This window comes from Lithobates pipiens, unplaced genomic scaffold (genome assembly GCF_037356315.1).
Source record: "Lithobates pipiens isolate NorthernLeopardFrog02 unplaced genomic scaffold, aLitPip1_a1.2 Scaffold_35, whole genome shotgun sequence".
NCBI classification, from domain to species: Eukaryota; Metazoa; Chordata; class Amphibia; order Anura; family Ranidae; genus Lithobates; species Lithobates pipiens.
Window position 1 is genome coordinate 10807873 of NW_027507811.1, and position 26268 is coordinate 10834140.

General features: G+C 46.4%; 2 protein-coding genes and 1 long non-coding RNA gene across 7 annotated transcripts in view; 1 reads left to right on the forward strand and 2 right to left on the reverse strand.

Moving 5' to 3' along the window:
* Nucleotides 1–26268, reverse strand: part of LOC143956085 (uncharacterized) — a 211311-nt gene that overhangs the window by 20294 nt on the left and 164749 nt on the right. The window contains exon 9 of one of the 3 annotated variants that reach the window (XM_077466215.1): nt 746–1102. In XM_077466215.1, coding sequence (XP_077322341.1) covers nt 746–1102 — 357 coding nt within the window. Of the gene's footprint in view, nt 1–324; nt 1344–26268 lie in introns of all 3 variants that reach the window. The other 2 variants (XM_077466216.1, XM_077466214.1) reach the window with 2 other exon arrangements.
* On the reverse strand, nt 1589–5303 carry LOC143955958 (uncharacterized). Of its 3 annotated transcripts, none has more exons than XM_077466084.1 (4): nt 5233–5303; nt 3948–4149; nt 3685–3858; nt 1589–3135 (listed from the first exon to the last, which is right to left on the reverse strand). In XM_077466084.1, the coding sequence occupies exons 2-4, from the start codon at nt 4047–4049 to the stop codon at nt 2929–2931; spliced, it is 483 nt and encodes a 160-aa protein (XP_077322210.1). In that variant the 5' UTR covers nt 4050–4149; nt 5233–5303; the 3' UTR covers nt 1589–2928. The 3 variants fall into 3 exon arrangements, with proteins under 3 accessions (XP_077322210.1, XP_077322209.1, XP_077322211.1); XM_077466083.1 differs by lacking the exon at nt 5233–5303 and adding an exon at nt 4846–4908; XM_077466085.1 differs by lacking the exons at nt 3948–4149; nt 5233–5303 and adding an exon at nt 4846–4891.
* Nucleotides 5199–6445, forward strand: LOC143956152 (uncharacterized). Its single transcript, XR_013269852.1, has 2 exons — nt 5199–5661; nt 6198–6445. It is a non-coding gene; the product is annotated as an uncharacterized LOC143956152 (long non-coding RNA).

The following is a 26268-nucleotide window of genomic DNA, read 5'->3' on the forward strand; positions in this document are numbered from 1 at the left end:
TTTGATGTAGGAATTTGATCTGAGCATGCGTGGCACTTCGTCCGATCAAAATGCTCTACACATGATCGGATTAGGTCCGTCCGGCCCAGTTGGTCGGGAAATATTTCCAACATGTTGGAAAATTGGGTCGGACGGAGATTCGGACGGAATCAGTCCGATGCATACCACACACAGTCGGATTATCTGACGACACGGTCCGATAAGACACATTCCGACAGATTCTCCGACCGTGTGTACAAGGGCTTACACCTCAAGGGTTGTGTGGGACCCCTGATGTACAGGATGACAGGACTTCAGTGAGGAACAATTCCCTCACAGGAATACGGCTTCTCTCCCCGTGTGAGATCTCTGATGGGTGTCAAGATTGGACTTCTGTGAAAAACATTTCCCACACTCAGGACAGGAATACGGCTTCTCACCCGTGTGCGACCTCTGATGTCTGAGAAGTTCTGAATTCTGTACAAAACATTTCCCACACTCAGGACAGGAATATGGCTTCTCACCCGTGTGCAACCTCTGATGTGTATCAAGATGCCACTTCGCTGAAAAACATTTCCCACATTCAGGACAGGAATATGGCTTCTCACCCGTGTGTGATCTCTGATGATAGGAAATACTGGACTTGGCTGAAAAACATTTCCCACACTCAGGACAGGAATACGGCTTCTCACCCGTGTGTGACCTCTGATGTTTGAGAAGACGCGATTTAACGGAAAAACATTTCCCACACTCGGAACAGGAATACGGCTTCTCACCCGTGTGTGATCTCTGATGATAGGAAAGACTGGACGTATCTGAAAAACATTTCAAACACTTAGGACAGGAATAAGGCTTCTCACCCGTGTGCAACATCTGATGTCTGTCAAGATTCGACTTCAATGAAAAACTTTTCCCACACTCAGGACAGTAATACGGCTTCTCACCCGTGTGAGACCTCTGATGTCTGAGAAGAAGCGACTTAACTGAAAAACATTTCCCGCACTCAGGACAGGAATACGGCTTCTCACCCGTGTGTGATCTCTGATGATAGGAAAGACTGGACTTATCTGAAAAACATTTCCCGCACTCAGGACAGGAATACGGCTTCTCACCCGTGTGTGAACTCTGATGATAGGAAAGACTGGACTTATCTGAAAAATATTTCCCACACTCAGGGCAGAAATACGGCTTCTCACCCGTGTGAGACCTCTGATGTCTGAGAAGTTCTGATTTCTGTACAAAACATTTCCCACACTCAGGACAGGAATATGGCTTCTCACCCGTGTGCGACCTCTGATGTCTGAGAAGAAGCGACTTTGCTGGAAAACATTTCCCGCACTCAGAACAGGAATGTGGCTTTTCACCTGTATGACATTTTTTATGCATATTAAAACTAGATTTAGAATGGAAACACTTCCCGCACTCAGTACAGGAAAACCTCTTATCTTTTCGAAGGACGGCACCATCCGTCACAGTCTGAGGTTCCTCAGGATAAGAGGAATACGATGGTCCGGCACCGTCCCGCACAGTCTGAGGTTCCTCAGGATAAGAGGAATACGATGGTCCATCTACACTGTGTGGTGCCGGATGGACATTTGAGGTAGTCGGGTTTTCTCCTGGACTATACTGTGTGATGTCCTCATCTTCTACTTTACAGTCTGGAGACAAAGTGAGACAATCCTCTGAGGTTTTCCTCATCTCCCGTCCATCTACTAAAATAGAAATACAAAGATTATTACTAGACATGAGCTGATTGGTTCCCCTAAACCAGGACTCCGCCCACATCAGGCAGCTTTGTCTTTGAGGATCTTACAATTCCCCCCTCAAGGTAACTAGTAAATGGGTCCTCTGATCTCCTACCAGATCATTTCTTTATTCATGGACCTTAGTCAGAGAGGGAGGAAACAACGAGAACTGTCTTCTATAGGAGTGACAGTGATGAGGGGATTATAGGACGAGTGTCCCCTCCCCCTCTATCACTCATTGCCATCTTCCCAACACAAGAAGTCCTGCACTTCCTTATTTAGTCCATGATTTAGTCATGAATAACAGCGGGGCTGAGCCCCACCAGAGGTCAGAGAGTGAGGATGGGGGGAGAACAACCAAGATGAAGACTGGACTGATCCTGAAGACCCCCATCATTGGGTTATTGACTCCTCCCCCATTATCACTTTCTGTTTAAGGTTCCAAAGTTTGAGGATGTTATCACATTATTATCACCATGTAAAAGTCTGTCCTCCAATCACATTATCCGATATAAAATGTCCAGCTGGTAGGAAATGGGTGTAACAAAAGAGAATACATATTATGTGTATATATAGCAGTGGGTAGAGGGGAGAGGAGAAGTCAGGACTATGTAATGTACAACATATTGTATAAGATACAACATATAGGACTGTATAGTATGAGAATGATGTAATGTACAACATAGAGTATATAGTGCAGGGGTCAGGAGTATGTAATGTACAATATAGAGTATATAGTGAAGGGTCAGGGTTCATAATATTGGTGTTCAGAAATCAGTGGAAACGTAAATGTTTACTGGAGACAAGTTGCAGAGGTCCCACACCGCTGCCTCCCATCTCCTGAGACTGCACTCAGTGACTTGGGTCTAAGACTATACAGACATATCCCTCCACCCAGCATAGCCAGCAGACAACAGAGCAAGTGACCCCAGAAGAACTGCAAAGATAGAGATCCTGCTATACCCTGGCATGGGGCAGAAGACCCAAGACACATGCCGCCGGTGCCTAGGTTAAGCAATGCCTATAGTGAGAGTCAACATTTTGCTGATCCCCAGAATCTCCATAAATCCAGTCTAGAGACATAAATTGTGTCGGCAGCACAGAGAAGGAAGATTATCGGAGAGAAATCCAGGAATACAGGACAGGGAACACAGCTCAGGAAAGTGACCAGGGGATTACAGGCTGATATCACCCAGCCCCCGCCCTACTCTGGACCAATCAGTGAGCAGTATGGGTGGAGGAATGTATTTAGTGTTAATGACCCACCTGTGCTGATCTCTGTAGGAGTGTCCTCCTCTATAAATGTCCCCGTTATTCCATCCTCCTCCATAGACTGCTGATCATCCCTCACATACCTCTCTTCTTCTTCTTCTGATTTCACCTCAAATTCTATATCGATTGGATCTCCACTCTAAACCAAGAAAATGAGAGAGAAAATCATCTGTAAAATAAGAGCTTTAATATTGTGAGATCACATAAAATATCCACACATTGTCACTGTCAGCCCTTGTACACACGGTCGGACATTCTGACAACCAAATCCGTTGGATTTTGTCCGACGGATTTTGTCCGAAACTGTTGCATACACACGGTCGGACAAAGTTGTCGGAAAATCCGATTGTACATAACGCGATGACGTTATTTCGTTACGATGGGACTACGTTCAGGCTAGTAGCCAATAGCTTTGGTCTAGGAATTTGATCTGAGCATGCGTGGCACTTTGTCCGTCGGAGTAGGCTACACATGATCGGAGTATGTCCGATCGGAGCATTTTGTCGGAAAAAATTTTACGGACAAGTTGGAAAACTTGGTCCGTCGGATACTCCGACGGAAACAGTCCGATGGAGGCCACACACAGTGGATTATCTGACAAAACGGTCCGATAGGACACATTCCGTCGGAATCTCCGACCGTGTGTACAAGGGCTAAGTGTATGCTCTAGATTCTCCGTCCCACCAACCTTGTAACAGTGGGGGATGGTGTGATCTTTCTGTGTGGAATCCCGGGAATACAGAGGACGGGGACATCTCTCTGGTGGGTTTCTGTAGCTGGATGACTCCACCATGGTGTCCTGGTCATCCTCCTCTTTTATCTCTTCTTTAACCTCAACTTTAGGATCTCTCAGGTTTCCACTCTGAATATATAATAAAAATGACATCAATGGTAACAATGCAGATAATGTACAGATCCTAATGATACTATCAGTGATTGTTCCTCATCTACCTGATGATGGTGGGGGATGGTGTGACCTTCCTGTGTGGAATCCCGGGAATACAGAGGATGGGGACATCTCTCTGGTGGGTTTATGTTACTTGATTGCTCCATAATGATGTCCTTCAGAAAGCTGATTCATCACACCATACTCCTCATCCTCCTCTTTATACTCTTCTTTAACAATTATATTATCATCCCCGATGTTTCCACTCTGAATATATAATAAAACATTTGTTGTAACAAACATGTTTGTGTATAAATCCTCTCGGTGATTGTTACCCATCTACCTGATCATGGTGGGGGATGGTGTGAATGAATATCTGAGACTTGGATCAATATGGAAAGATTTGTTTTCAGGACATTCTTTCTACAAATGACATTTTCCCTCTTTCTTCCTATTTGAATCTTCTAAAATAAAAACATACATATTCCAATCCCCCCCCCCATCCCCCACTACTAATAAAAGTCATATAGTCCGTTAGTATAGACTGATGAGGTGAGAAGGTGATTGGTGGGAAAGGTGACACACCAACAAAATGAAGACAATGTTTCGGCCCCGTAACTGGGGAAACGTTCTGACCCTGAAGGGGTAAATCTGCCGGTGTGGTGTAATAATTGCCCTTTGTAGGTCATGTATGGTCAGGATGGTCATTGTCTTATCTATTTATTGTCAGGGCTGTTTGTTTAGAGGAACATATTACTAGAATTTATCTCCAAAATGAAGGAAATGTTGCGGCCCCATAGGTGAGGAAATGTTCTGACCATGAAAGGGTTAATCTAGGTTTCCACACTATATATGTGTGTATCATCATCTGTTGGAGATAAAAGATGTCACAGTGACTATGGAGGAAGAGGACAGACATGACGGGGGGTTACTTGGTGTATATATAAAATAAGATCTTATTACCTCCTTTTCTGTCATTTCCAGCAATGTCTCCTCTCTATTTCCTCTGACTGACCTCTAACCTGGAACTTCCTGTCTGAACCTGACATCACTTCCTGTCTGAGTAGAAGTGAGATCACCACCTTGTGGAGCTCAGAGGAAATGCAGTGTCTCGAAGTATGAACACGCCCTTGTTCTGTGTGCACTGTATATCCTTATAGATGGGGGTCACACGAGAAAGAGAAATATATATATATATATATATATTCTTAGATTGTAAGCTCTAACGAGCCGGGCCCTCCGATTCCTCCTGTATTGTAACTGTACTGTCTGCCCTCGTGTTCTAAAGTGCCGTGTAAACTGTCTGCACTATACAAATCCTGTATAATAATAATAATAATATCTTATTACCTCCTCTGCTGCCAGGCCCAACAATGTCTCCACGCTACTTCTTCCCGACTCACCTCTCACCCGGAACTTCCTGTCTGTCTGTGACATCACTTCCTGTCTTCCATAGAGTCTTCCTGTCTGGGTAAAAGTGAAAAGATCACCACCTTGTAGAGCTCAGAGGATCTGCACCCCCGAGAAACGTCTCGTAGTGCGAGCACGGCCTTGTGCTGTGTGTGTTCTCTATATTCTTATACACTTGTAGTGATGTGATAATTTCTTTGCCCATTTGCCAAGTGTATACTCCTGTTATGCAGTGTTTGTTTGTCCTTTTTCAATATGGCTGCTATGCTCTCTCTCTCTCTCTCACCAAGGATGAGGTAAGTGGGTGGAGAGAGAGACATGTGGCAGAAAGAGAACAGTGGATTCCTACGGAGAGAGAACACGGAATGTGTAAGTGCTGCAGTTCCTCATCACTGAGACATACATAGAGACTGTTAATGATTTCATGTTCCTGTCCGGAAAATACCTTATGTTGGACGTGTTAAGGAATCTAATGTACATAACGATAATCAGAAAATGTCTATTTGCTTATGTGTATACATGTTCCTATGCTCCTTACTTATTATGTAGTATACAGATTGACTTCTCTGTTCGGAGTTAAGATGGCGTCTATACCCTACATCCCCTGCGTTAGAAGAATGCATTTGAGATAACAGAACCAGCTTCAACCGAACTTCAAGCATCAAGTTTCTTCATTTCTCTTGTATTGTAACCAATGAGATGTACCAATTAGACTGACATAGCAATGACGTATCTTTCTGTATGAAAATATCAACCCCGCCCACCAATAACTCAGAATTTAGAAGTAGCCGAGCTGAACATATCTCAGAGAGTGTTTACTTCTAATGTACATGCACATTTATACTTTTTAATTAGAAACAGCAGCAGATAACCAAGAACTAATTTGTAGTTCTTATCCATTTCAGACGGTTCACCAAATGTTATTTCTTCAATACACGGACTTTCAAATACAAAGCTGTGTGGATTACTGTCAAGTTGAGGAAAAAAGAAGAAGGGAGGCACGTGATCCGACGCTTTGATCAAAGAATGTATGCAATTTATTCACATAAAAAAAAAAAAAAAACGTGCAAAGTATCTACGTATTCATAAAGATGGTGATCGAGTAAATGGAATCGCCATTTATATATTAAACATTTAGTTGTGATGATCAAAACATGTATTCTGATTAAGCAGAGATACTTTTTTACAAATGTTTAGTTATAGGATGTATGTAAGCAGGGGCGGACTGACCATTCGGTCACTCGGTCGCCGACCGAGGGCCCCGAGGTGGGGGGGGGGGCCCGGCTCAGTCTGCCCCTTGAGGTGCCCGCATCTTAAAATGAATAATTGGAGAGAGACTAAGACTATAGCCCAGAGGAACCAGTGCACACATCCTTGCTGGCACTGGCAATTGCTCATGCAGAGCTATAGGAGAGAAGAGGAGCGAGCTGGCCGGGAATGAGATAGATGTTCATGGAGCCCTGTCACGTCAGCCGTGCGGGGATCATTGCAGAGACAGGCGCTTTGGCCACCTCTCCCCCCGAGGAATTCAGCAGAGGGGGCGGGGCCACACACATCACTGCCGCACGGGACAGTCGATATGGAGCCTGCAGAGTGCACATAGAGGAGAGAGCCCACAGGCACAGAGTTAACTCCTCGTGGAACACACTGACCTGCATTGTGCGCAGCAGCAGGTCAGTGTGATAATGACAGCACAGCAGTTACAGTTATTGTAGTATGAATGGGTGTTCTTTTTCCTTTCCTCTTGCAATGTGCCTATTTACCAGGTGCTATTCACTAGTGCACACTGATATCTGTTACACTGAATGCCACTCAGTGTATAGATATCAGTGTTATATATAGGGAATAGCACTTAGCCTCGGTTCACATTGGAGCAATTTGGCATGCGATTTAACATGTGAAATTGCATGGCAAATTGCTGGCAATGGCACTACCTGAATCAGTGTGACGCTGCATTTGCAGAGTCACACTGATTCCCAAAAGTAGTTTCTGTACTACTTTGGGCGACTTCTGGGTGCGATTTCCATAGACATCTGTACAGCAACCCGCACAGATGTCTTTGAAATCACTGCCAAACACATACTGACATGCGGTTCTGAAATTGTGCGAGTTAAGCTGAACTCGCACACTTTCATTCCCGCTGTCAGTGTGAACTTGGGCTAAGTGAGTGTTATTCCATATATATATATATATATATATATATATATATATATATATATATATATATATATCACTGAAATGTATACACTGGATGCTTATCCCTAAGACCCCTTTCACACTGGTGTGCTCTGCAGGCGCTATAACACTAAAAATAGTACCTGCAAAGTGCCCTGAAAGAGCCGCTCCTCACACTCCAGTGTGAAGCCCCAATGGCTTTCACACTGGAGCGGTGCACTGGCTGGACGCTAAAAAAAGTCCAGCTAGCAGCATCTTTGGCGCGGTGATTGGTGATCAGTGGGAAGAATGTTCCTTACATTGGTGATCAGTGAGAAGAATGTTCCTTACATTGGTGATCAGTGAGAAGAATGTTCCTTACATTGGTGATCAGTGAGAAGAATGTTCCTTACATTGGTGATCAGTGAGAAGAATGTTCCTTACATTGGTGATCAGTGAGAAGAATGTTCCTTACATTGGTGATCAGTGAGAAGAATGTTCCGTACATTGGTGGTCAGTGGGAAGAATGTTCCTTACATTGGTGGTCAGTGAGAAGAATGTTCCTTACATTGGTGGTCAGTGGGAAGAATGTTCCTTACATTGGTGATCAGTGGGAAGAATGTTCCTTACATTGGTGATCAGTGGGAAGAATGTTCCTTACATTGGTGATCAGTGAGAAGAATGTCCCTTACATTGGTGATCAGTGGGAAGAATGTTCCTTACATTGATGATCAGTGAGAAGAATGTTCCTTACGTTGGTGATCAGTGAGAAGAATGTTCCTTACATTGATGATCAGTGGGAAGAATGTTCCTTACATTGGTGATCAGTGAGAAGAATGTTCCTTACATTGGTGATCAGTGGGAAGAATGTTCCTTACGTTGGTGATCAGTGGGAAGAATGTTCCTTACATTGGTAGTCAGTAGAAGAATGTTCCTTACATTGGTGGTCAGTGGGAAGAATGTTCCTTACATTGATAGTCAGTTGAAGAATGTTCCTTACATTGGTGATCAGTGAGAAGAATGTTCCTTACATTGGTGATCAGTGGGAAGAATGTTCCTTACATTGGTAGTCAGTAGAAGAATGTTCCTTACATTGATAGTCAGTTGAAGAATGTTCCTTACATTGGTGATCAGTGAGAAGAATGTTCCTTACATTGGTGATCAGTGGGAAGAATGTTCCTTACATTGGTGATCAGTGGGAAGAATGTTCCTTACATTGGTAGTCAGTAGAAGAATGTTCCTTACATTGATAGTCAGTTGAAGAATGATCCTTACATTGGTGATCAGTGGGAAGAATGATCCTTACATTGGTGATCAGTGGGAAGAATGTTCCTTACATTGGTGATCAGTGAGTAGTGATGGACGAACTTCCGACGGGACGTTTCGCGAACGCGAAACGCGAACGGGCACAAACGTTCGCGAAAACGACCGTTCGCCGCGGGCTCCATTGACTTCAATGGGAGGCGAATTTCGCAAACCTTTAGGTCGAATTTGCGGCCACGGGGTAATTATTAGGGGGTAGCACGTAGTCCCACCACCTGGACAATAGCATAATACATGTATGAGGTGAATTTGGGATCGATAACTACAAGCATTTTTTTTTTATTTGGGAAATTGTTCTGACAATTCAGGACTATGGAGCTAATGAAGGCAATGGAGGAGAGGGAAGGTCAGGGACCAGGGTAGGCAAACAAGAGGGTGCAGGAGATACAGAGCACTGACAGCAGCACCGTAATACAGAGCACTGACATCAGCACCGTGACATACAGCGCTGACAGCAGCTCCGTGACATACAGCGCTGACAGCAGCTCCGTGACATACAGCGCTGACAGCAGCTCCGTGACATACAGCGCTGACAGCAGCTCCGTGACATACAGCGCTGACAGCAGCTCCGTGACATACAGCGCTGACAGCAGCACCGTGACATACAGCGCTGACAGCAGCTCCGTGACATACAGCGCTGACAGCAGCTCCGTGACATACAGCGCTGACAGCAGCTCCGTGACATACAGCACTGACAGCAGCTCCGTGACATACAGCGCTGACAGCAGCTCCGTGACATACAGCGCTGACAGCAGCACCGTGACATACAGCGCTGACAGCAGCTCCGTGACATACAGCGCTGACAGCAGCTCCGTGACATACAGCGCTGACAGCAGCTCCGTGACATACAGCACTGACAGCAGCTCCGTGACATACAGCGCTGACAGCAGCTCCGTGACATACAGCGCTGACAGCAGCACCGTGACATACAGCGCTGACAGCAGCTCCGTGACATACAGCGCTGACAGCAGCTCCGTGACATACAGCGCTGACAGCAGCTCCGTGACATACAGCACTGACAGCAGCTCCGTGACATACAGCGCTGACAGCAGCTCCGTGACATACAGCGCTGACAGCAGCACCGTGACATACAGCGCTGACAGCAGCTCCGTGACATACAGCGCTGACAGCAGCTCCGTGACATACAGCGCTGACAGCAGCTCCGTGACATACAGCGCTGACAGCAGCTCCGTGACATACAGCGCTGACAGCAGCTCCGTGACATACAGCGCTGACAGCAGCTCCGTGACATACAGCGCTGACAGCAGCTCCGTGACATACAGCGCTGACAGCAGCTCCGTGACATACAGCGCTGACAGCAGCACCGTAAGCAGCCCCAGGAGGAAGTCAGCACAGCACAGGGATGGTGTGATCCCCTCATAATAAGAACCCCCAGGAGGAAGTCAGCACAGCACAGGGATGGTGGGAGCCCCTCATAATAAGAACCCCCAGGAGGAAGTCAGCACAGCACAGGGATGGTGGGAGCCCCTCATAATAAGAACACCCAGGAGGAAGTCAGCACAGCACAGGGATGGTGGGAACCCCTCATAATAAGCAGCCCCAGTAGAAATATGACACCGCTCAACCTCTTCAAAGAGGAGGGTAGGGGCATATAGTACGGTGTGCTTTTTTGGGTCAGGGAAGTGAGCCAAATGAATTAAGAAGGTCTGTGTGCTTGATTCCAAAAATTGTTTATAGACATATACATGGTCTACTGATCACATGTGTTGAATTCCTCCGAGATCCATGCCTCATTCATTTTTAGAAATGTGAGGTAGTTAACACTGTCGTGAGCTAGGCGAGTACGCTTATCGGTCACAATCCCCCCTGCTGCGCTGAACGTCCTTTCGGACAGGACACTGGATGAGGGGCAAGCCAACAGTTCGATTGCAAATTGGGCAAGCTCTGGCCAGAGGTCAAGCCTGCCCACCCAGTAGTCTAGGGGTTCATCACTCCTCAGAGCGTCCACATCGGCCGTTAACCCAATGTAGTCGGACACCTGACGGTCTAGGCGTTCCCTGATGCTGGATCCGGATGACACCTGTCGATGGGTCGGCTGAAAGAATGACCTCATATCCGAAGTCACCAACACATCTTCAAACCGGCCTCTTCTTGCAGGCGCTGTTGGATTGGTACCCGCAAATCCTTCTCTGGGAGTGGGAATTGCTCCTCTGCCAGCGCACGCAAAAGCAGAATGCAGCATTTCTCGAAGCAAGGCCTGGAAGTGCTGCATTCTGACAGCCCTCTGCGACGGCGGTAACATTTCCGCCATTTTGTGTTTGTACCGGGGATCTAAGTACGTTGCCACCCAGTACTGGTCCTTGACCCTCATGCTTTTTATACGGGGGTCCCTATTAAAACACTGGAGCATGAAGGCCCCCATTTGCACTCAAGCGGAAGGTATGTGGTGGTGGTGGTGTTGTTGGTGGTAGTGTCTTTGGGGGTGCACATAGCAGAGAGTGAAGAAGAGGGTGCAGATCGAGAGGATGAGGAGGGTGCAGAAGAATAAGGCTGAGTGAGCCACTCAACCAAGTCTGGTGCGTCCTTTAAAGTAATTGAACGCACCTTCTGCAACTTCCCACTTTGGCTCAAGGCTGTTGCTCCTGCCCTACCCCTACCACCCCTGCGGAAGGGCCTGCCTCTTCCTCTGCCTGTCATTTTTTAAATCACCCTGTGACAAAACTCTTAGTCCCTATACCGCTGAAGGACTGCTGCAGTATAGGGCAGCGGTCAGCAGTAGTGCACGTCAACCCTATGTATTGTGGACCGATAGCGGTCCTTACAGAACAGCAGACTGTACTGCACTCAGGCCTATGTACCGTAGCACCCTATACCAAGTTACCAGTCCTTATAAGAACTTTTGTGGACCAAGCAGGTTGTGTGTTAGTGATTAGCAGACTGTACGTCAGTCCCTATACCAATGAAGGACTGCTGCAGTATAGGGCAGCGGTCAGCAGTAGTGCACGTCAACCCTATGTATTGTGGACCGATAGCGGTCCTTACAGAACAGCAGACTGTACTGCACTCAGGCCTATGTACCGTAGCACCCTATACCAAGTTACCAGTCCTTATAAAAACTTTTGTGGACCAAGCAGGTTGTGTGTTAGTGATTAGCAGACTGTACGTCAGTCCCTATACCAATGAAGGACTGCTGCAGTATAGGGCAGCGGTCAGCAGTAGTGCACGGCAACCCTATGTATTGTGGACCGATAGCGGTCCTTACAGAACAGCAGACTGTAACGCACTCAGGCCTATGTACCGTAGCACCCTATACCAAGTTACCAGTCCTTATAAGAACTTTTGTGGACCAAGCAGGTTGTGTGTTAGTGTTTAGCAGACTGTGCGTCAGTCCCTATACCGCTGAAGGACTGCTGCAGTATAGGGCAGCGGTCAGCAGTAGTGCACGGCAACCCTATGTATTGTGGACCGATAGCGGTCCTTACAGAACAGCAGACTGTAACGCACTCAGGCCTATGTACCGTAGCACCCTATACCAAGTTACCAGTCCTTATAAGAACTTTTGTGGACCAAGCAGGTTGTGTGTTAGTGTTTAGCAGACTGTGCGTCAGTCCCTATACCGCTGAAGGACTGCTGCAGTATAGGGCAGCGGTCAGCAGTAGTGCACGGCAACCCTATGTATTGTGGACCGATAGCGGTCCTTACAGAACAGCAGACTGTAACGCACTCAGGCCTATGTACCGTAGCACCCTATACCAAGTTACCAGTCCTTATAAGAACTTTTGTGGACCAAGCAGGTTGTGTGTTAGTGTTTAGCAGACTGTGCGTCAGTCCCTATACCGCTGAAGGACTGCTGCAGTATAGGGCAGCGGTCAGCAGTAGTGCACGGCAACCCTATGTATTGTGGACCGATAGCGGTCCTTACAGAACAGCAGACTGTAACGCACTCAGGCCTATGTACCGTAGCACCCTATACCAAGTTACCAGTCCTTATAAGAACTTTTGTGGACCAAGCAGGTTGTGTGTTAGTGTTTAGCAGACTGTGCGTCAGTCCCTATACCGCTGAAGGACTGCTGCAGTATAGGGCAGCGGTCAGCAGTAGTGCACGGCAACCCTATGTATTGTGGACCGATAGCGGTCCTTACAGAACAGCAGACTGTAACGCACTCAGGCCTATGTACCGTAGCACCCTATACCAAGTTACCAGTCCTTATAAGAACTTTTGTGGACCAAGCAGGTTGTGTGTTAGTGATTAGCAGACTGTACGTCAGTCCCTATACCAATGAAGGACTGCTGCAGTATAGGGCAGCGGTCAGCAGTAGTGCACGGCAACCCTATGTATTGTGGACCGATAGCGGTCCTTACAGAACAGCAGACTGTAACGCACTCAGGCCTATGTACCGTAGCACCCTATACCAAGTTACCAGTCCTTATAAGAACTTTTGTGGACCAAGCAGGTTGTGTGTTAGTGTTTAGCAGACTGTGCGTCAGTCCCTATACCGCTGAAGGACTGCTGCAGTATAGGGCAGCGGTCAGCAGTAGTGCACGGCAACCCTATGTATTGTGGACCGATAGCGGTCCTTACAGAACAGCAGACTGTAACGCACTCAGGCCTATGTACCGTAGCACCCTATACCAAGTTACCAGTCCTTATAAGAACTTTTGTGGACCAAGCAGGTTGTGTGTTAGTGATTAGCAGACTGTACGTCAGTCCCTATACCAATGAAGGACTGCTGCAGTATAGGGCAGCGGTCAGCAGTAGTGCACGGCAACCCTATGTATTGTGGACCGATAGCGGTCCTTACAGAACAGCAGACTGTAACGCACTCAGGCCTATGTACCGTAGCACCCTATACCAAGTTACCAGTCCTTATAAGAACTTTTGTGGACCAAGCAGGTTGTGTGTTAGTGTTTAGCAGACTGTGCGTCAGTCCCTATACCGCTGAAGGACTGCTGCAGTATAGGGCAGCGGTCAGCAGTAGTGCACGGCAACCCTATGTATTGTGGACCGATAGCGGTCCTTACAGAACAGCAGACTGTAACGCACTCAGGCCTATGTACCGTAGCACCCTATACCAAGTTACCAGTCCTTATAAGAACTTTTGTGGACCAAGCAGGTTGTGTGTTAGTGATTAGCAGACTGTACGTCAGTCCCTATACCAATGAAGGACTGCTGCAGTATAGGGCAGCGGTCAGCAGTAGTGCACGGCAACCCTATGTATTGTGGACCGATAGCGGTCCTTACAGAACAGCAGACTGTAACGCACTCAGGCCTATGTACCGTAGCACCCTATACCAAGTTACCAGTCCTTATAAGAACTTTTGTGGACCAAGCAGGTTGTGTGTTAGTGATTAGCAGACTGTACGTCAGTCCCTATACCAATGAAGGACTGCTGCAGTATAGGGCAGCGGTCAGCAGTAGTGCACGGCAACCCTATGTATTGTGGACCGATAGCGGTCCTTACAGAACAGCAGACTGTAACGCACTCAGGCCTATGTACCGTAGCACCCTATACCAAGTTACCAGTCCTTATAAGAACTTTTGTGGACCAAGCAGGTTGTGTGTTAGTGATTAGCAGACTGTACGTCAGTCCCTATACCAATGAAGGACTGCTGCAGTATAGGGCAGCGGTCAGCAGTAGTGCACGGCAACCCTATGTATTGTGGACCGATAGCGGTCCTTACAGAACAGCAGACTGTAACGCACTCAGGCCTATGTACCGTAGCACCCTATACCAAGTTACCAGTCCTTATAAGAACTTTTGTGGACCAAGCAGGTTGTGTGTTAGTGATTAGCAGACTGTACGTCAGTCCCTATACCAATGAAGGACTGCTGCAGTATAGGGCAGCGGTCAGCAGTAGTGCACGGCAACCCTATGTATTGTGGACCGATAGCGGTCCTTACAGAACAGCAGACTGTAACGCACTCAGGCCTATGTACCGTAGCACCCTATACCAAGTTACCAGTCCTTATAAGAACTTTTGTGGACCAAGCAGGTTGTGTGTTAGTGATTAGCAGACTGTACGTCAGTCCCTATACCAATGAAGGACTGCTGCAGTATAGGGCAGCGGTCAGCAGTAGTGCACGGCAACCCTATGTATTGTGGACCGATAGCGGTCCTTACAGAACAGCAGACTGTACCGCACCCAAGCCTATGTACCGTAGCACCCTAGACAGACCAAGTTACCAGTCCTTATAAGAACTTTTGTGGAACAAGTGAGTTGTGAATGATTAGCAGACTGCAGCAGAAGGGCAGCAGTCAAGTATAATATTCTTTCTATATTTGGAAGAAAGAATATTATACGTGTACAAGCCTATTACCGTACCACTGATACCAGTCCTGAAAAGAACCTTTGTGGAACTAATAGTAACAGCAAGTCTTTAAAATTATCCTCACTGCCTGACACACTGCTTCCTGCCTGTCCCTATACAAATTGGCAAAAAAGAGTAGGCTGGAACGATTAGCTGGAACAGCTCTTTTGTGGACCTGATAGTAACAGCTAATGATGATGATGATGATGATGATGAAGAAAGACTAATCTGGCTGAGCTGTCCCTAAAATAGCAGCATACAGCGCTCTGTCCCTTTATCTAAACTGACAAAAGAAACTCAGGCTGCTGACCTAACACCTATACCAGTCCTGAAAAGAACTTTTGTGTACCAAATAGCTAGCGTTTTCTCTGTCCCTACTCCACACAGGATCCTTTCCCTACAGTGACAGAAGAAAGAATGTAAAATGGCCACCGGATCGGGTGTATTTATAGGTTAGGGGGAATGTCCAAGTGTCCATGAGCTGTCATGTCTCAATTGGTTGTCCTGTAACACATGATAAACGTGTCACGAAAGGTTAAAGTTCTTGTATACATTAAACACGTAAGTCCGCCGGGGCGAACGACGGAAAAAGGCGTTCGAACCCGCGGACGGCGAAAGTCGGAAATTCGCCGCGAAACGACCGCCGGGCGAACCGTTCGGCCATCACTATCAGTGAGAAGAATGTTCCTTACATTGGTGATCAGTGAGAAGAATGTTCCTTACATTGGTGATCAGTGAGAAGAATGTTCCTTACATTGATGATCAGTGAGAAGAATGTTCCTTACATTGGTAGTCAGTAGAAGAATGTTCCTTACATTGATAGTCAGTTGAAGAATGATCCTTACATTGGTGATCAGTGGGAAGAATGATCCTTACATTGGTGATCAGTGGGAAGAATGTTCCTTACATTGGTGATCAGTGAGAAGAATGTTCCTTACATTGGTGATCAGTGAGAAGAATGTTCCTTACATTGGTGATCAGTGAGAAGAATGTTCCTTACATTGATGATCAGTGGGAAGAATGTTCCTTACATTGGTGATCAGTGAGAAGAATGTTCCTTACATTGGTGATCAGTGAGAAGAATGTTCCTTACATTGGTGGTCAGTGGGAAGAATGTTCCTTACATTGGTGGTCAGTAGAAGAATGTTCCTTACATTGATAGTCAGTAGAAGAATGTTCCTTACATTGATGGTCAGTGGGAAGAATGTTCCTTACATTGATGGTCAGTGGGAAGAATGTTCCTTACATTGGTGGTCAGTGGGAAGAATGTTCCTTACATTGGTGGTCAGTAGAAGAATGTTCCTTACATTGATGGTCAGTAGAAGAATGTTCCTTACATTGATGGTCAGTAGAAGAATGTTCCTTACATTGGTGGTCAGTAGAAGAATGTTCCTTACATTGATAGTCAGTAGAAGAATGTTCCTTACATTGATGGTCAGTAGAAGAATGTTCCTTACATTGGTGGTCAGTAGAAGAATGTTCCTTACATTGATAGTCAGTAGAAGAATGTTCCTTACATTGATGGTCAGTAGAAGAATGTTCCTTACATTGATGGTCAGTAGAAGAATGTTCCTTACATTGATGGTCAGTAGAAGAATGTTCCTTACATTGGTGGTCAGTAGAAGAATGTTCCTTACATTGGTCACCCTAGAAACAATCAGACGATGTGGCCACCTGCTCCCATACCATTGTTGCACTTTAATGTGCATTTTATTTTTCTTTAATACCTATAATAAACATTTATTTTGAACATAGTGTAGAGAAATTATTTGAACGCATGCAATGTGGGCAGTGCAATATGTAGGTGGGGCTTTGTGTGGATGTAGCTTGAACGTGGGCGGAGACACAGGGGGCCCCATGTTCTCCTTTTGCCCGGGGGCCCCATGGGCTGTCAGTCCGCCCCTGTATGTAAGCTGTTCTTGTGTTTGTGGTCAAATGCCATTCACACCTCCAGCTATGAAAAGGCATTTTCCCAGAGAACCTGGAAGTGATGTGTAGGTGTGAAGTGACCATCTGTTTTTGAATGTAAATAACCAACAAATTGATGAGGCCTACAGAGAGGCTCACAAGGTACCCTCCCCCTCCTTTAGAATTGTATAAATGTTTTTAGGCTCCCAGCCTCAGAGAGCAATTACTTCACCATGTGTACTGTATACGCTTGCTCCCCTGCCTATGGCTAAAACTATAGGCTTGAATATTAGATACATCTTTTTGAATGTGGTTCAGCAGTCAACATGTTATTGGAATCCCCTAAGTTCTGGGATTTCCCTATCAACGGGTATACAACATATTCGAATGTGGTTCAGCAGTCAACATGTTATTGGAATCCCCTAAGTTCTGGGATTTCCCTATCAATGGGTATACAACATATTTACTTAAAAACTTAATAATAAAGTCAGACATGCCCATGCAAGGACAAGTGATCAAAAAAGTAGGCTAATATCAGAGATGTCCTCTTCATCAGAGCCTTCAACAACAGCAAGAGAAGTCTGCACAAAATATATATAGAGAGTCAACCAACATAAGAGGGGAATGGTTAGTTGGGAGATGTTGCTTATTACATGATGATTACTCCTTAGCTTTGCAGCTGTCCATATCCCAGCGCTCTAAACAGTATAGAGAGATGTAATTCATATATATATATATATATATATATTTCTTGATCATTACATAGTGGGTTATATAGGCACCTCTGGTGATTGGACACTGGATAACCCCCAATTAAGGAGAATTCCTCCCCTATATAACCCCTCCCATATGGGAGGCACCTCAGTTTTTTCGCCAGTGTCTAAGGTGGTTGGTCACGTAAAACATTTGCTATGAAGAAAGCTCTGTGCAGGTCCCTGCGGGGGTCTAAGGGCTATGATAACCGGATCCATATCTCGGGCCGATATTTTGACTCCCAAGATGGTATGGTACCTGGGCCTCGTCATCCGAAGAAACAAGGTTTTGCCTGTAAGTCCTCTCTTATTGGAAGACTGGGCTCTGGGAAAACCAGACTTGGAATACTATTTACATAGTGGTACGAAAGTTTCTGGCAGAGTCTTTTACAAGGTCCAGGTAAGAGGTTCCTCTGAGAAGGAACCCTAAAAATCCTGAAGGTTGGCACAACTCTGCCCGCCGTGAGCGCACTCCCATGTTAATGGAGGGGGGTGTGGTTGCGAGCCGTGCACGTCGGCGTGCACGGCGCTGTACTGCGCAGGCGCCAAGCGGCCGTTTTAAAAAGCCCAGAGTGCTAGGGGGCTGTTAGTGGAAGACACAGGAGCTGTGGGCAGTAAGCATCCTAAGGGATTGGATCCAGGCAAACCTAAGACAAATACTCAGCATCAGGTTATGCAGTTTAAGCATATATATTTATTGTGAGATTTGGAGCACAACAGTGATTGCACTTTTGTACTAGTACCTCTGCTTTGTAGCTTAGGACTATGTCTCCTCGTAAGAGGATCTCAGGGGGAGGTAACAAGGGCACTGGTAAATCACCGCCTAGGTCTAGGGGTTTTAAAATTGCCTGTAGATCACCATCCCCCCCTGCAAGACTGGAGCCAGCCTCACAAGATGAGTCAGTGCCCCTGTCAGGTTTTGCAGCCTCTCCTAATGTTTCAGCCCCGGTATATGTCATTGAAGACTCCCTTAAGGCTACATTGGAGAGTTTTGAAGGGAGAATCATGAATTTTATTTTAGCTTCCCTAAAAGATAGCAGAAAAAGGGGTAGATTCCCTCCCTCTGCTGAGATTCCTCTTTCAGATGACACCTCTGACAATGAGGAGAGATCCCTATCATGGGATTGGGATCAAGAGCAGTCGGATGAATCAGAGGAAGAGGAGAGAGTCCCCTTCTCCCAGGCACTCAGAAAACAGGTTCAATATTATACTGAATTGGTGCGTACCACATTCAGAATGCCCGCTGCTGAGGTCGCCACATCCTCTGCTTCTTCCCTGGGGGTCAGGAAAATCCCACAGACTGCCTTTTCCTTTCCAATTCATCCCTTAATGGATACATTGTTGTATGAGGATTGGGGACATCCCAATAAACTGTTTGCTCCTCCTAAAAGGTTTTCTATGCTTTATCCTCTGGAGGAAAGTTTCATCAAGAAATGGGGGGTCCCATCAGTCGATGCGGCTGTTTCTTGTGTGAATAGAAACCTGACCTGTCCTTTGGATAATGCTCAGGTATTTAGGATTCAACTGATAAGAAGCTGGAAACTTAATTGAAAGCCTCCTTTTCCATGACTGGCGCTGTAGGGCAACCTACAATTGCAGCTGTGGGGTTGTGTATGTTCCTCAAGGAACAAGTTAAGCAGATGCTTGGCCTTCTTTCCAGTGAGGAAGTGGAGAATTATGCAGAAATACCTCAAATTCTGTGATTTATGATTGATGCGATTTTGGATTCTGTCCAACAAGCGTCTCGTTTGTCTCTCCTGTTGGTTCACATGCGAAGGGCCCTATGGCTAAAAAATTGGGCAGCTGAGCTATCATGTAAGAAGTATTTGATTGGGTTCCCATTTAAAGGGGAATGCTTATTTGGAGAGGAATTAGACAAATTCGTCCAAAAATTTTAGGGGGTAAATCTACTCTCCTTCCAATCAAAAAGAGCAAACGTCCATCATTTAGGCGTTCTCTTTCTCCCGGAGCATCAAGCTCTAAGCAGTGGCGATGGCCTTCCCAACCTCCCTCTACAGGAAAGGCTCAAGGCCATGCCCAGGGGCAGAAAAAGACTTGGGGGCGAAAGCCTGCCAAGCAGAGCCCAAAAGCTACCTTGTGAAGGAGAGCCCCCGCTCGGCAGAGTGGGGGGAAGGCTCCTGCAGTTTGCAGAAGCCTGGCGGGAAGAGATCTGGGACAAGTAGGTAACCTCCTCTGTATCTCTGGGCTACAAGCTAGAGTTTCAGGAGATTCCACCTTTTCGCTTCCTAAGGTCAAGGATCCAATAAAGCAAAAAGCTAAGACCGCTATTTCTGGCCTTAGATCACTTACTATCTCAGGGGGTGATAGTGGAAGTGGACCCAAAAGAACAGGGTTCAGGCTTTTACTCGAATCTCTTCACCGTTCCAAAGCCAAATGGAGGTGTCAGACCTATCCTGGATCTGAAGGATCTGAACCTGTTTTTGCGCAACTGGTCTTTCCGAATGCAGTCAATACGCTCTGTGGTCTCCTCCCTGCAAGGGGGAGAGTTTATGGCATCGATAGATATCAAGGATGCATATCTTCATGTGCCAATTTTTTTCGCACACCAAAAGTATCTAAGGTGCGGGGTAGATCAGCGCCATTTTCAATTTGTGGCCTTGCCGTTCGGTCTTGCTACGGCTCCTTGAGTCTTCACAAATTTTCTAGACCCTCTCTTGGCAAACCTAACAGCTCAGGGTATAACCGTAATGGCTTATATAGACGATTTACTTCTCATAGAGAAAACAGTAGCGCTTCTAAACCACAGTGTTACCAGAACGCTAGAACACCTGGAACGCCTAGGTTGGATTATAAACCTAGTAAAGTCATCCCTACAGCCTGCTACCAGCTTGGAGTATCTGGGCATGGTCATCGACACCGCTCAGGGCGGGGTGTTTCTACCAAGGCCAAAAGCCATGGCTATAGGGGGTCTGGTGCGCCTAATTCTGGGCAGAAGATCTTCCCCCATTTGGTTGTGTATGAGACTGTTAGGGAAAATGGTTGCCACCTTCGAGGCCGTTCCATTCGCCCAGTTTCACTCAAGGCCTCTGCAAAGATGCATCCTTGCGGCTTGGAACAGGAAGCCCCAGGCCTTGGATCTTCCTATGCCTCTATCCCCAGGGACACGCAAGAGTCTCGTTTGGTGGTTACAAACCAAGAATCTGCTGAAAGGCAAAACTTGTCTTCCTCTTCCATGGAAGATCATAACTACAGATGCCAGCCTGACAGGCTGGGGAGCAGTGTTGGAGGAGACGTGCTCGCAGGGAGAAATGGTCTGCGATCGAGAAGCTATTGGCCATAAATGTTTTGGAGATCCGGGCAATTTGTATGGCTCTCATAAACTGGTCTTACAGACTACGGGGTCTCCCTGTTCGAGTTCAGTCCGACAATGCCACAGCAGTGGCCTATATCAATCACCAGGGTGGCACCAGGAGTCTGGTTGCACAAAGAGAGGTGAATCGCATACTTGCTTGGGCAGAAAGGCATGTTCCATGCATTTCTGCAGTCTTCATTCCAGGAGTGGAAAATTGGCAGGCGGATTTTCTGAGCCGCCAGTAGTTGTGCCCAGGAGAATGGGCTCTACACCCGACGTATTTTGGAACATATGTCACAGGTGGGGCACTCCAGACTTAGATCTGTTTGCGTCTAGATTCAACAGAAAGCTGGACAAATTCGTGTCAAGGACAAGAGATGCACTTGCTCAGGGGTCAGATGCTCTGACAGTTCCCTGGGATCAGTACAATCTAATTTATGCCTTCCCACCATACCCACTTCTGTCACGGTTCCTGGGAAGAGTCAAGAGGGAAACAAAGTCGGTTCTTTTGGTAGCGCCGGCTTGGCCCAGGTGACCTTGGTACGCAGAGATCATGAAGTTGGCAGTAGGCAGGCCATGGATCCTCCCTCTCCGGCCAGATCTACTCTCACAGGGTCCAATTTACCATCCTGCTTTACACAGTCTGAGTTTAACAGTTTGGCTGCTGAGACCCATATTCTGAGAGATCGTGGGCTTTCGGGGCCAGTGCTTTCTGTGGGGTTGTGTAAGTTCCTCAAGGAACAAGTTAAGCAGATGCTTGGCCTCCTTCCCAGTGAGGAAGTTGAGAATTATGCAGAAATACCTCAAATTCTGTGATTTATGATTGATGCGATTTTGGATTCTGTCCAACAAGCGTCTCGTTTGTCTCTCCTGTTGGTTCACATGCGAAGGGCCCTATGGCTAAAAAATTGGGCAGCTGAGCTATCATGTAAGAAGTATTTGATTGGGTTCCCATTTAAAGGGGAATGCTTATTTGGAGAGGAATTAGACAAATTCGTCCAAAAATTTTAGGGGGTAAATCTACTCTCCTTCCAATCAAAAAGAGCAAACGTCCATCATTTAGGCGTTCTCTTTCTCCCGGAGCATCAAGCTCTAAGCAGTGGCGATGGCCTTCCCAACCTCCCTCTACAGGAAAGGCTCAAGGCCATGCCCAGGGGCAGAAAAAGACTTGGGGGCGAAAGCCTGCCAAGCAGAGCCCAAAAGCTACCTTGTGAAGGAGAGCCCCCGCTCGGCAGAGTGGGGGGAAGGCTCCTGCAGTTTGCAGAAGCCTGGCGGGAAGAGATCTGGGACAAGTAGGTAACCTCCTCGGTATCTCTGGGCTACAAGCTAGAGTTTCAGGAGATTCCACCTTTTCGCTTCCTAAGGTCAAGGATCCAATAAGGCAAAAAGCTAAGACCGCTATTTCTGGCCTTAGATCACTTACTATCTCAGGGGGTGATAGTGGAAGTGGACCCAAAAGAACAGGGTTCAGGCTTTTACTCGAATCTCTTCACCGTTCCAAAGCCAAATGGAGGTGTCAGACCTATCCTGGATCTGAAGGATCTGAACCTGTTTTTGCGCAACTGGTCTTTCCGAATGCAGTCAATACGCTCTGTGGTCTCCTCCCTGCAAGGGGGAGAGTTTATGGCATCGATAGATATCAAGGATGCATATCTTCATGTGCCAATTTTTTTCGCACACCAAAAGTATCTAAGGTGCGCGGTAGATCAGCGCCATTTTCAATTTGTGGCCTTGCCGTTCGGTCTTGCTACGGCTCCTTGAGTCTTCACAAATTTTCTAGACCCTCTCTTGGCAAACCTAACAGGCTGGGGAGCAGTGTTGGAGGAGACGTGCTCGCAGGGAGAAATGGATCTGTTTGCGTCTAGATTCAACAGAAAGCTGGACAAATTCGTGTCAAGGACAAGAGATGCACTTGCTCAGGGGTCAGATGCTCTGACAGTTCCCTGGGATCAGTACAATCTAATTTATGCCTTCCCACCATACCCACTTCTGTCACGGTTCCTGGGAAGAGTCAAGAGGGAAACAAAGTCGGTTCTTTTGGTAGCGCCGGCTTGGCCCAGGTGACCTTGGTACGCAGAGATCATGAAGTTGGCAGTAGGCAGGCCATGGATCCTCCCTCTCCGGCCAGATCTACTCTCACAGGGTCCAATTTACCATCCTGCTTTACACAGTCTGAGTTTAACAGTTTGGCTGCTGAGACCCATATTCTGAGAGATCGTGGGCTTTCGGGGCCAGTGCTTTCTACTCTGGTCAATGCCAGAAAGCCGGCCTCCAGGCTTATTTACTACAAAATCTGGAAGGCATATGTTTCCTGGTGTGAACCCAGGGGATGGCATCCTAGAAAGTATGTCGCTAGCAGGATCGTGGCCTTCCTCCAGTCAGGCCTAGAAATGAATTTGGCCGTAAGCACTATCAAGGTGCAGATTTCGGCCTTGTCAGTGTTTTTCCAGAAGCCACTTGCATCACATTCCCTTGTGCGAGCTTTCATCCAGGGGGCTATGCGGTTAAGGCCTCCGGTATGCCCATGGGATCTGAATTTGGTTCTCTCGGCTTTGCAGGGGCAACCATTTGAACCTTTGCATCAGGCTTCATTGGTTCTTTTGACTAAAAAATTGGTTTTCTTGGTAGCCATATCCTCGGCTAGAAGAGTGTCAGAACTAGCAGCTCTCTCCAGCAAGGAACCTTATCTAATTATCCATAAAGACCGGGTGGTAATGCGTCCCAACAGGTCCTTTCTGCCTAAGGTGGTTTCAGGATTCCATTTGAATCAAGATGTAATCCTACCATCCTTTTTTCCGGACCCACAGTCTGCAGAAGAAGAATCTTTGCACACTTTGGATGTGGTTAGGGCAATCAGTATCTATCTTCAGGCAACTGCTCAGATAAGAAAGACTGATTGCTTATTTATTTTGCCTTAAGGCCCTAGGAAGGGCCAGGTGGCATCAAAATCCACTGGATTAGACAGGTTATTTTTCAGGCCTATAGTGTAAAGGGGAAAATCCCTCCTTTTCAAGTGAAAGCGCACTCAACGAGGGCTATAAGTGCTTCTTGGGCAGTGCATCACCAGGCCTCCCTGGCTCAGATCTGTAAGGCTGCGACTTGGTCATCAGTCCACACATTCACCAGATTCTATCAGGTGGATGTCAGAGGGCAAGAGAATATCACCTTTGGGCGCAGTGTACTGCAGGCTGCAGTTTAGATCCTCTGGTCCTTGGCGGTCTATAATTCTGATCTGTGTCTCCCTCCCCTCAAACTGAGCATTGCTTTGGGACATCCCACTATGTAATGAAGCTCCTGTGTCCCGTGATGTACTCTCAAGAAAAGGATTTTAGAGGTAAGCTGTATATAAAAATCCTATTATATATGCACAGAATGTTTACATGTGTATGAATCAGTTAAGCCTCTATCTGGCTGTGTATGTATATGTTTCAGCTTGCAGGCATCAGATACTTCAGTGTATATTCTGCGTGCTTCTTGTCAAAAGATTGCCTCGTGCTGCCAGACAGAGTATGGCTGTTTCAGCATATGAAACATTATCCATTGTGTGGATTAGTGTCTATGTGGAGATTAGGGATGAGCCGAACACCCCCCGGTTCACATCCAGAACATGCCAAAAGTTTGCGCGAACTCTCGAACACCTTTAAAGTCTATGAGACTCGAACACGAGAAATCAAAAGTGCGAATTTTAAAGGCTAATATGCAAGTTATTGTCCTAAAAAGGGTTTGGGTGACCCGTGGCCTGCCCCAGGGGACATGTATCAATGCAAACAAAAGTTTTTAAAACTGACGTTTTTTCGGGAGCAGTGATTTTAATGATTAAAAAAATAAAAGTAAAATATTCCTTTAAATATCGTACCTGGGGGGTGTCTATAGTATGCCTGTAAAGTGGCACATGTTTCCCGTGTTTAGAACAGTCCCTGCACAAAATTACATTTCTAAAGGAATAAAAGTCATTTAAAACTGCTTGCGGCTGTAATGTAATGTCTGGTCCTTCTTCTTCTTCTGCTATGATCTCTAACATCCAGTGAAATGACAGGAAAGTAACCACGTGACTTCAGCTTGCCCAATTATGCTGAGGTGGGGAACATCCAATTCTGGCAGAGCAGCAGAAGAAAGGAGTGGGAGGGAATTAAAAAAGAATGCATGTCTCTTAGGCTAGTGCACAAGATATGTAAATCACCTGTCACTCACAGCAAGGGGGAGGATTTGACAAAGTTTTTCTCTGTTTGTCAAGATTTATCTGACTGAACAAGAAAAGATGATTGCTCAGAGATGGATTAACTCTTTGTAGCAAGACTGGGTTCAAATGATAGGAAATCTTATACTATACATTATGACATAAAAAATAAAAAAAAATCGGGTTTACATCCACTTTAAGTTGAACCTGTTCGTAATTTGGAACAGGTACATTTTGTAAGTGTAGCTCCAGCCAAAAAAATCATTTTCTTGATCATACATCACGGGACACAGGAGCTTCATTACATAGTGGGTTATATAGGCACCTCTGGTGATTGGACACTGGTTGACCCCAATTAAGGAGAATTCCTCCCCTATATAACCCCTCCCATCTGGGAGGCACCTCAGTTTTTTCGCCAGTGTCTATGGTGATGGTCACGTAAAACTTTAGCTCTATGAAGGTTCCTGCGAGGGCCTAAGGGCTACAATAAACCGGATCCATACCTCGGGCCGATATTTGACTCCCAAGATGGTATGGTACCCGGGCCTCGTCAGCCGAAGAAGCGAGGTTTTGTCTGTAAGTCCTCTGCATTGGAAGACTGGGCTCTGGGAAAACCAGACTTGGTGTACTGTTTATACAGAGCGCACAAAAGTTTCTGGCAGAGCTTTCTACATGGCCCAGGTGGGAGGTTCTTCCGAGAAGGAACCCCAGATATACCTGAAGGTTGGCTAACAATACCCGCCGTGATGGGTGAAGGCTGGAATTTGTCTGGTTCAGCAATTCCTGCGGCGGGGACAGGTAAGGGAAGTTATCCTGTATATTTAATTATATGAATGGATTTCTTCATTGTGAGTAGTTGTATGTCTTACCTGGTTTCCACCACTAGAGGGAGTAAGAGCAGCCTGATGCATACTTACATGCCTTTTCAATACACATGCTCAGTGAAAGCCTGATTCTCCAGCTAACTCACGTCTCCATTGCAGTCCCTGCCACAAATAAGGTAAATACTTCAGGGGTCCCACGCAGCTCCGTTTTTGGGTTCTCCTTCCCCCCCTGGATTCCGCGGTCCTCGTGCACG